Source organism: Pempheris klunzingeri, chromosome 4 (genome assembly GCF_042242105.1).
Source record: "Pempheris klunzingeri isolate RE-2024b chromosome 4, fPemKlu1.hap1, whole genome shotgun sequence".
NCBI classification, from domain to species: domain Eukaryota; kingdom Metazoa; phylum Chordata; class Actinopteri; order Acropomatiformes; family Pempheridae; genus Pempheris; species Pempheris klunzingeri.
This window is the reverse complement of record NC_092015.1, coordinates 8,918,906-8,930,277: the sequence shown is the minus strand read 5'-3', so window position 1 is coordinate 8,930,277 and position 11,372 is coordinate 8,918,906. Positions and strand designations below refer to the sequence as shown.

Here is an 11,372-nt window from a genome sequence, read left to right as displayed (position 1 = left end):
TCGTTAATCTATATGGAAATTTTAAGCAGCGTTCAAGTATGAATATATTCATGTATGGATGTTTTGAAAGTTGTTTTAAGGAGGAAGTCAAAAAATAGCAGGCAAAACTGATTTTTTTAAAAAGTGCACTATTGACAAAGCTGATAAAGACAATTGTTGTCAAAGCTCAACAAACGGATTGTCCAGATTCTGACAAATTTTGCTTGTCTTCCAAATTGGTAAAAATTTGTCTACATGCATGAATGTTGAAATCACACAGTGGGTTGTAGACTCACAATTACAGGGACTCAAATTAAAAGCTTCTCTCATCGCAGCATACCACTAATGCAGCATAATTACTATCAGTACACAGAAAATGTACAGCCAAAGAACATGGTATTCCTTGGCTCAGCATATCATGTTCCTCTCTTAGTTCTGCACTCAGTAGTTGTACAGTACTGCCGGACAGAATGTGTTTTATATCCCAAGCCAGTGTTGGTTTGACACAGAGACTGGACACAATGAAGCATACTGTGCATTTCAGTGCAATAGAGTAGCCTTGGAATAAATTCTGTTTGTACTTTTGTATTGTGTCGCATCGCTCAAAGAAATGTGACTGTCACCTCATTGAGTCACTAGAAGGGACATGTGGTTCATTATAGGCAGAGCCTGAAGGCTGAGGGGACCTTTGACACCTCAAAAACCTACAACTACAGATGTTTTCATGGAAAAAGTGAAGCAAATGCATGAAATGGTGAAAGAGATATATATTTGGATAACACATTCAGATGACACTGAAAATGTTTTGTATTACTGGTTGCCAAATTCTCAATTTGGCGTAATACAGCAGCATTGTTCAGCTATAGTGCAACAGTTGTGACTCTTAAAACTTTGCACCAATCTCCAATCTGAGATTGCTCACATAGCAAACAATAGACAATCATCTCATCCACTGACTGGTGAATACAGTAATTTGCAAAATGCAAAGTGTGCCACAAAGTATGAGGTTGAATTATAAGAACTAGACCCCACATGACCAACCAACACACCAGGGTTACATTTAAAGCCACATTCTTGTTGAAATATCGAGACTGCTGGTAAAGATATTTATTTATATAGCATTCATTGGACTATATTTGAGGAAGCCAGACTTTCCCTATCTGGCATTAGCGGGAACTACATTGTTACCGAGTACAATGTTAACAAATACACACAAATATCAGTTCAGTTTGGCTGGACATTTGCACGTCATGTGTTTCTTATATAAGATTTAAACAATCAAGCAAACAAAGCATCACATAAATTGATTGATACACACAAATTAAGTCTGTTGAAACTCTAATATGTTTGGGGAAGTGGTGTCCATTTTGCCCACATCCCCAAAATAGTTCTCCCAGTCTTCTCCCAGTGTTGTGAAGGTATTACAGAACATTGTGACAATCATTTTTGCAGTACAGACCGCGTCTTAAATCAGACTGAAACTGACAAACTCACATGGTTTATGTGCTGTAGCAGATACAAGCACTTACGACGTGTTTTCTGCTGAAGGGTCGATAGGCCGAAGTATTCAGGTCAGAAGAAACACACAGAGGAAAGATGGGTAACTATTAACAATTAGTGCACAGAGTACACGCGAAATTTAAACAAAAGTCTTGGAATGGCAGCTATTTGGTCGCTGTGTGTTTTTAAGGTTGTTGGTCCTGCGCAGGGAACAACATGCTGCTTAAGGAGGTTGTTGAATTGTTGATTTATCTCCCAGCATCCATTGCTTTTCAATAAGTCTACTGAAAAAATCCAGACTTGTGTTATTACGTTTGAATGACAGAGAGTTGTTGCATACATATCCATCAGGCCATAGCAGACACCCACTGTGGTATTTTTAACACAGACTATCTTGAAATGTTATTTCTTTGGTTTTTTCGAAACTGAATTTAGAGTTTAGACTTTAGAGTTGGGGAGATGAAATGAAACGTATAGGAAAGTTAAACGAGAAATGAAAATAAACATGAAGTTCACAAGCTTTTCTTTATGTCTAGTTCAAAATTTGTTCGGTGGGAATCTGGATGAATGACTTCAGTATTTAGTCAATGATCCATCATTTTGGGGCGAATAATAAAAACAGTGCTGTTTTTGATGAAGACTGAAATTCACAGCCTCATTAATGATCTACCCAAATAATAAGGTGAAGCCGCAGTGACTCAGATTACCTTTACTGGAACTCTGTTGCATTTAGGGAGTTAATCCGGTATTGCATTGAGCAAATGTTGATGACATATTCTTTCACATCATAGTGTATCACCTCCTTGTGACATCCAGTCTGCTCTGATGCAAGGGCTAAAATGATCGATCCTATATCAAACATGAACAAACTCACTATACACAGACACAAATAATGAAGTCCTCCTCATTATTTGTGGCTGATGGTGTATGATAGAAGACAGATGTATGACTGGACTGCTTCTGAGATAATCAGTCAGTTCTTTTGTTTTGAACACCCCCCCCCCCTCTCCTCTAGCTCCATTGTGATTCGTCTCCCTCTCTCTCTCTCTCTCCTTTATTTGCTGTGGGACTCCCCCCCCCTCCTCCTCTTCCTCTCCTCTGCGCCTCAAAAGCTCGATCCATAGTGCGAAAGCCTCCTTTTCTCCCTTTTCCTTCAGGATGGCATTCTTCAAATATCTTCGCTCTGTTAAGAACGAGCTTGTCCTCTTCTCCGCTCCGTTTCTCCTTCTGCCGCTGCCGTTAGTGATCGGGACATCGGTATGTAGACCAGCACATTTGGATAAAACGACAGATCGATTTCAGATTGAACTTTTTCGCACCGTGAAATGTGGGGAACTCCTGCACCTCTTGGCTTGACTTTGGCATCAGATGATTGGAGGTGTTGGATCTATAGGCTAATTCTGGCAACACGTACTACTCCCAGAATTACATTTTTAAAAAAAAGTTAGTTTAATAAGGGAAACATTCGCTTTGTGTTTCACTTCGTGTGCATGCAGTTTTAAGATGAGCTAAATTCACGCTCAAACTTAGCGCACCACAGACTTTTTTTTTTTTTTTTTGTTGCTTTAATGAACGGGTCTGATGTGCTTTGGTTCTGCAGTGCACCTGTCGATGCGGCTCACAAGTGCGCAGCGCGCTTGCGAGCAAAATGCATGAGAACTGTCCAGAGTTGCCTGAGGCTGGAGCCCTCTGAAGTCTTGTTATTTTAAGTCCGTGTTGTTAACATGAAGGGCCGTGTCCAGCGTGGGAACACAGAGTAAAGAAAGGGCTCTGTCCACGTTGCTACCGGTTACATGTGACATGGAGACGTGCACACGGGCTGGAAGCATGTTATGATAGACGCAGACTGACACGAACACAGGGTAGAGGAGGGGGACCAGGTCTTAGACTTTGGGATTCTTTGCTTGCTTGCAAAAAATTAAAAAAAAAAGTTCTCCTTAATTCTTTAATGAGAGTCAATCTAAAATCAACCAGCCTCTCCTGTAAGGGAAAGTCATAATTAGACAGATTGCAGGAGGATAAAACACGATGAACTAATATGTAGTGTAATAATGATTTTAGGGGTGTTCATGGAGCTTAGACTCTAAGTCTCATTCATTATTTGCCTTGGTCATACCTCTAAGCCTAAAGAGAAGCAGGTGACAAGAAACAATAGAACAATAAGCACTTAACAGTATCTTTACCCTTTGAACCATCATAACATCCCACTAAAATTATGTAAGTATTGATCTCAGAAGCTGTTTTTAGCCCTTTAATTGCATTTTGGCAGAATCTTTACCCCTAAAGCAAGGTCTTTGTGTTTATGTGTGTGTATGTGTGTGTGTGCATGCATTTGCCACTGTGCTTTTTACATGTTTTGATGCAGGAGGCAGAATGTGCCTACGTGATAGCCCTGATGGCGGTTTACTGGTGCACAGAGGTCCTACCACTGGCTGTAACAGCTCTGCTCCCAGCCGTCCTTTTCCCGTTATTTGGCATCATGCAGTCCAAAGACGTAAGTACAATAAACTAGAATGCCTAGAATTTGCCCAGCGAGAAAGAATTTCTGTTTCACACACTTCTCACTCTGTGTGACCCTGACGTCTCAGGTGTGTATGCAGTACCTAAAGGACACAAACCTGTTGTTTGTGGGGGGACTGATGGTTGCAGTAGCAGTGGAGCACTGGAACCTGCACAAGCGCATCGCCTTGAGGGTGCTGCTCTTTGTTGGTGTGCGTCCAGCGCTGTGAGTGGCTCAGATGCACACCTCCACAGCAGATTCTCTGTTTGGCTTTTCAGTTTTAAGACCTAACTTTACGAAGCATATCTAATCAACTATGACATAACTAACACCTGATACAGATAAGAAAAGTTTTTAATGCCGTCATAAAAGTCTGTTTTTCTCTCACAAACACAAAGGCCCCTTTCTTCCAATCCAAGGCCAGTAACAGTATATATATATGTTTCTTTTATTTCCATGGCAGTTTGATGTTGGGTTTCATGGGTGTGACAGCCTTCTTGTCCATGTGGATCAGTAACACGGCTACCACTGCCATGATGGTGCCTATTGTCCAAGCAGTGCTGGAGCAGCTCAACACTGAGGCAGACATATCCCCGATCCTCAGCTCAGAGGAGCCGGTCCAGACATCAGAGACTGCCAGCAAACAGCCTGCACAGACAGAGAAGCAGAGTGAGGGACAAAGTGAGCCATGGTCATTTTCAAGTACAATGTTCTGTTACAGCATAATTGACTACTGTACTTCTAAAGCTGTGTTGCTATAATGGCACATTTCATGTCTTGCTCTTTGTTTGAAGGTTCAGTGGTGGTGACTTTCTTGGATGCCACTGTGGAGGCTTCTAGGCATAAAGAGGCAGCAGAAAGGCGAAGAATGTGTAAAGGGATGACCCTGTGTGTTTGTTACGCTGCCAGTATTGGAGGCACCGCCACACTGACAGGAACCGGTCCCAATCTGGTGCTCAATGGCCAGATGAACCAGTGAGTGTTTTCTCAAAGCAACATTTAGTAATGATCAACTTCTCTCAGTTTTGTCCTATAAAATATTATATTTTTGTTGTTTTCCTTAGACTCTTTCCTCAAAACGGAGACGTGATTAACTTTGCCTCCTGGTTTGGCTTTGCCTTCCCTAACATGATCCTCATGCTCACAATGGCCTGGCTTTGGCTGCAGTTTGTCTTCATGGGATTCAAGTGAGTTTGGTGATGGTTAAAGCCTAATTATAGTGACAGAGACTTGAATCAGGATGAAGAAACTTTTGCCGCATCAGGAGTGTGATTTAGTGTAGAAGTGACACAAAGATTTTTCCCGTGTGACCCCTCTAGCTTTAAGAAGACGTGGGGATGTGGGGCTGTGAAGACAGAGAAGGACATCGCTGCCTATAATGTCATCCGTGAGCAGCATCGCCTGCTGGGGCCCATGTCCTTTGGAGAAATAAGTGTCTTGAGTCTCTTCACGCTGCTGGTGGTGATGTGGTTTTCAAGGGACCCCGGCTTTGTTGCCGGCTGGGCAACAGATCTCTTCAACTCCAAAGCAGAGTTTGTACACGTCATTTTTCTGTTTCTGCACCTAATTTTCACTGATACATTAATCTAATGTATGTGTGGTGAACTATTTGCTGTGAAGAAACTTTCACATCTGAGTTTGTTCATACCCTCATCATTTCCCAGGTATGTGACAGATGCCACGGTGGCAGTCTTCATTGCCGTCCTTCTCTTCGTTCTGCCCTCTAAACCCCCGCGTTTCTGTTCGTGGAGGACTCAAGGTTTCGACACAGGTGAGCTGCAAAGATTACATGTCGTACAGTTATGTCAAAGTTTTAAGAGAACTGCACTGATTAAATACTGACATTGAATTTATTGGATCTGTAGCACCCTGTCAAACTGCCGGCCCAACTCCACCTTTGCTCACCTGGAAAGTGGCCCAGAAGAAGTTACCATGGGGCATCGTGCTTCTTCTTGGAGGAGGTTTTGCCCTGGCCAAGGGCAGTGAAGTAAGTGGCAGTGACTGTCATAATGTTAATGGGCCAAGGGCCTTTATTATCAAAAATATTCATCAATGACCTTTCAATGTATTTACATTCTGTAACTACCTTTCTGTTTGGTGGATTTTGTTGTTTGTGGTGGATTCCAATCCAAATTACCAAGCTGTGCACAAAGGATTCTCAGGAAATGGCATAGTGTGCAATGCAGCGCTACTGTTTTTAATTTCATCTTGACTAAATCAGCGTCATATCAGAGCTGCATTAGGTTACTTCTTTGCAAACACAATATTTCCTACTGCTGCTATTTCAAATATTACCCTGGATGTGATGCTTTTGTTTTATTTATGCTGCATTTTTAAACTGTAAATATCACTGAGTTACATTCCAAAGGATCCTGTATGTGATGCTCAAACCTGAATTGGACAGTAAATGAGCACATGTTGAGTCAGCTGTATAGATAAATACTGTGTACATTTCCAGAGGAGACATGTATGTGTTTGTGTCATTATATCTTTGTAGGAGTCAGGACTCTCAAAGTGGTTAGGAGATCAAATGACTCCCCTGCAAAACATCCCTCCCTGGGCAATTGCTATCGTCTTATGCCTGCTGATCGCTACTTTCACAGAGTGCACCAGTAATGTGGCCACAGCGACGCTCTTCCTACCTGTCTTAGCCTCAATGGTAAGTTCTCAAAGAGAAAGTGAAATGACATGTGTTTGATGGAAAAAGGCAGAAGCAGAGGCTGGATGTCAGACTGCAAGAGACAGATAATAATCTTCAGCAGCAGTGGTTCAGTGAGGTGAAGTGCTACATACCATAACATTTCTTTTGAACCAATTTCCCCAATTGGAGTCCAGCATTGAAGCTACTCCCAGTGGGAGCCGGCCTATTTTCCCTTGTTTGGGTACCCATCTAGTTGGTCATCCAGGCTGAACATGTTTGGTCCCCTTCTCCGGGCCCCACCTCCCATTAATAACTTGCCAAACACACCAATTCAGCCCAGCGCCTTGTAGTTCTTCCCACCCCGCTGCTGCTAAAGAATGGCATTACTGTGCCCGCTAGACAAGCACTGAACGCCAAAGCCGGGTTGTGAAAGACATTGCCAATCAGGGCCATTCAGAAGGATATTTGTGGTGGGTCAAGCTAAGTGGGTTCTATGAGGCTCTTCTGTGAAAATAGAAGAAGAAAAAAAAGAACATGTGATCTGTTACTTGCAGCTGAAACTGGTCCTGGCTTGTGGTATGTCACTTTTTGTGTTGTCCTGTCAAGTCAAACTAAAACAAAGGACATGGGTGAAGATAAAACACTGTCATTGTAGGAACCTGATCTACAGCCAGTTTGAGGAAGACTAAGTATAAAGTTCAAGTCTTTTCGCTTTGTTTATTTCGAGAACCAGAAATTACTGTGCACTTGTAAACTACTGTGCTGTGGGATATGTAATTCAGAAGTAAATTCCAGAGTAATGATTTCTGCATCCTCGTAGTCTGCCATGCCTATGTAGTGCTTTTCTATTTTAGATATCATGACTCAGCCCCGAGCTTGCAGGAATTACATCTTAATTACAGCCACCTAATGAGAGTTTTCACTTCACACAGAATTGCACACGTTTCACTCTGAGTTATGAGTCAGTGATTACAGTTGCAGAAAAACAGCCAGATGGAGGAGGGGAGGATTTTGTTATCAAGCTTATGTTCATCTCTGTCTCAGACTATATTCTCTGTGATTATTGCAGTCTCAGTCCATTGGAATCAATCCACTGTACATCATGGTGCCTTGTACTCTGAGTGCCTCTTTTGCATTCATGCTGCCTGTTGCTACGCCTCCGAACGCTATAGTCTTCTCTTACGGATACCTCAAGGTTGCTGACATGGTGAGTATGGCAGTGATTTGCTGTGTTGGTTCAGAAAATTATATGTTGTACATGCAAAGTTGTCACTTTAAGGCCACAACTACACTGTAAGGACAGCTGAATTTATGTTAAAACGGTTAGTTTTAACTTAAGTTTAACTAAATAAGAAATAGAATTGTTTTTTTGGGAAATACTCTTGTTCATTTTGTTGTTGAGAGTTTGGAGAAAAGAGGATCCGTGGTGTGTTCAGACCCGCCAACATCGTTTTTTATCCCTGGATCGCTTGTGAAGTCTTTGTCCAATGTATCGACTAAAAACAAACACACTAATTGTGTATACGGGAGTGTGTCTATGTGGCGGTTTGTGTTCTGACTCTGGCGTCTTATCAGTTGGCCTCTCTCCTTTTTCCTCTCATCCGTGTATGAGAGAGATTCAAGTCATGGGATTAGGACAGTTTTCATTAATGGGGGTTTGTATACTTTACCATTTCTTGGGCAGGAGCAGAGACATCCTGAAGTCTTGTTGTCACTGTGAGACTACATGTGTTGTTTTGGTGCTGATTAATGAAACATTAAGGTTTTGAGGTGCAGGTAGGCAAATTTTGTTACCTCTGGACAGAGCCATGTTAGCTCTTTCTCTCTGCGTCTTTAAGCCAAGCAAAGCCAACCATCTGCAGGTTCTAGGTTCATATTCACACAAAGACAAAGGGTGGTGTGAATCTTCTCTTCTAACTCTCAAGAAATATGTATATTTCCCCAAATATCCACTGTTACTTTAATACAACAACATGTTTTTCTTCTCCATCAGGCCAGGACAGGAATAGTCATGAACATCATTGGGATCCTTTGTATTACCCTGGCCATCAACAGCTGGGGCAAGGCCATGTTTGACCTGGACTCCTTCCCCACCTGGGCCAATGTCACCGGGGTGTGAGCCTGGCTCTGCCACAGGAGATGATCCATGCACACCCTGCCCTCCCTATCCACAGGTGCTGGACAAAGACCTCTGGTCAGAGCGACAGCACAGGACCACATGGTGGACTGCATGCGTCTGATTGCTGTTGGAATACAAGCACCTGCGTCTTGCTTGTGGAAGAAAGTGGTGATGAATATGATTAAGAATGGAGGAGGAGTGGCTAAAGAATGAAACGAAAATCTTATTTTATTTACATTGTATAGTAATGAGGTTACACTTGAACTGATTTATATCTTCAGATAGACAGACTTTATAATCTTCCTAAGCAGCCAATTCTAGAAACACCATTAAGTCAACTCTTTTAAGTTATTAGAAATGTTTCACACCTAAATAGATTATATATGTTAATAATCTTAAACAGCTGCTTTTATATCACAACATTTCACAACTAAATACTGTTGTACTGGTTTATACTACTTTTATCACAGCTGTAGTTACTGGTTACGTCTCCATATAAAGTACAGATAGATGATTATAGATTAAACTACCCAACTACATGAAAATGATCTCAGCCAAAAAAAAACATTAGAATTCCATAAAATACAGATGCAATAACAATAATCCAGTAACATTACACTGACAAGTGCTACTCAGCTGCCTAATGAATATGTTTTACTCTTTCTACATTTTGTGTCAAAATCTGTACTTTCACGTGTAAAATCTTGAATGCAACTATTTCTACATTGTGGTGTTGCCACTTCTACTTCTAAGTAGATCTTCCACCACTGCTAACAATTATGGGACGTTTTGCAAACAACTCCCATAGATTTACGTCAAAAAGGCTGTTGGTTTGGTTTGCTGTATTGGGCTGATATGGATGGTATAGCAGACACCTGACTAGAAGTAAACATGAACTTTTGTCCCCTTGCATCCAAACTGCCTCCTGCGTTGACAATGTATCAGGGTTTGCTACAGTTCCAGCATCATTTGAACTTTGAAATGTGTCATTACTACAAAGCAAGAAACCCCAGATGTGCCTTGTGCGAGCACGGTGCCTCATTGTGCTGTAAACACATCTTCAGTATTTTGATCAATACAGTATGTGCTGACATTGTGAAATGTCTCACAGCAATAATGAATTCTGTCTTCATTTGTATTAAAGTGGTATTGGAGAACCAATGTATATTTTTTTGTTCAGTTTCAAAACCTTTGTATTTGGAAAAGTGTCTTCTCAGCCTAAATGCCCAATGAACTGAAATAAATAATATTTTATTAGCCTGTGACTGTAAAAATAAAAGACAAGAGTTTTAATATGATAAGTTGATGATTCTTTCTTGTTACATTTCCTCTTCAGTGGTCTAATAGCACCAGAAGAGCATGCACTCACTATCTAGTTTGATTTTCATAGTATAGTAATAAACAAGGGATGATGTAGTCAGTTCAGATCATGCTAACAATATTTTTAAATTCTGCAAAAACTCTTTGAGAAAAAAACACTCAAATCTAAGTTACAGATTTTACAGTTACACCTTGACAGATTCCACTAATGACTCATGAAACTTTTAAAGAAGTAAAAGGCTTTAAAAAGGCAGGTGGAAACATAACTCAATCTTCGCAATACAAACAGCATTGTCATCCCTGTGTGTCATGCAAAACAAAATGATCCCACTTTCATCACCAGTCGGCTCTTTCTCAACTCCACATGACAATTACCTGTGTTTTAAAGTGCACACGTGTTTCTCTGCCGCTTGCTTAGTGACCTCTTGTCTCGTGCATAAAGCTGATATAATCCTTTAAACACACTACGGAAAGCCACAGTCATCCCGGACTGAAAGGCCACACCTAATGTAAGTAGGAAAACGCTGTGTTATTGTCCTTTTGCCGAGACGTTGCGTGAGCCGAGGGTCAAGGCAGTGCTATTGTCCGGCGTTGCCTTGCGTCATAAACATTATGAGCTCAAAGAAGACATTTCACATGTCTCCATTTAAAGACCAAAGAGCACTTTAATACAACCACATGCGTATCCTAATGAGTATTTATCACCATGATGAGAATTATGTGTTACAGCAAGACAAGAGGCCATCATCAGTCATAAGGCTCTACATGCATGGCAGTAAACAGCACCAAACCATGTTGGTGGTATCGTGTGACAGAGGAAAGCATGTTACACTGCAGCGAAGGTAGCGGGGAGAAAGAAATGAAAGGATCCCATCAAAGTCCTGACCTCAGTTCTGTTGGACAATTAAAATGTTTAAAAGTGGTTAACAAGCGGTTGGGTTCATAGGGCAGTTCAGATCACTATGATCTTGGGTCCCAGTGAGGAAAAAAAGCTTTTGTAATTACAGTGCCTTTCTCTCCCTTTGCTGCCTCTCAGCCACCCACTCATTATCCAATTGAAACACATCCTCATGTATCATGGCCTCCATTATTGGCTATATATACATGTAGAGCTTCAGTAGGAAATTGAACCTGTGAAATGCTCTCTTTGCTTTTCATGCGACTGACTGCACACACAAGACCTCTGGTGATCCCAAAAACACATTTCTATTAAATCTTTATGAACTCTGGGTGCTGAGTAAGCAAGTAGAGAGATTAATAAATGACCATCAGACAAATATACTGTCAGCTTGGACTCAAGAAAATTTTTCCGG

General features: G+C 41.3%; 1 protein-coding gene across 1 annotated transcript; it reads left to right on the top strand.

Annotated features, from left to right (window-relative positions):
• The first annotated feature begins 2,596 nt into the window (after nucleotides 1-2,596).
• Nucleotides 2,597-8,907, top strand: slc13a5b (solute carrier family 13 member 5b). Its single transcript, XM_070829322.1, has 12 exons — nucleotides 2,597-2,736; nucleotides 3,845-3,973; nucleotides 4,068-4,204; nucleotides 4,443-4,660; nucleotides 4,774-4,954; nucleotides 5,044-5,166; nucleotides 5,299-5,511; nucleotides 5,644-5,750; nucleotides 5,845-5,966; nucleotides 6,477-6,638; nucleotides 7,690-7,827; nucleotides 8,614-8,907. The coding sequence occupies exons 1-12, from the start codon at nucleotides 2,638-2,640 to the stop codon at nucleotides 8,737-8,739; spliced, it is 1,755 nt and encodes a 584-aa protein (XP_070685423.1). The 5' UTR covers nucleotides 2,597-2,637; the 3' UTR covers nucleotides 8,740-8,907.
• Nucleotides 8,908-11,372: the final 2,465 nt, after the last annotated feature.

Bases quoted from the DNA above. Each gene is read 5' to 3' on its own strand.
- slc13a5b (XM_070829322.1), top strand. From the start codon at position 2,638: ATGGCATTCTTCAAATATCTTCGCTCTGTTAAGAACGAGCTTGTCCTC. The intron at 5,167-5,298 runs GTGAGTTTGGTG...TGACCCCTCTAG, and splicing joins TTTGTCTTCATGGGATTCAA to CTTTAAGAAGACGTGGGGAT. The intron at 5,512-5,643 runs GTTTGTACACGT...ATCATTTCCCAG, and splicing joins CTCTTCAACTCCAAAGCAGA to GTATGTGACAGATGCCACGG.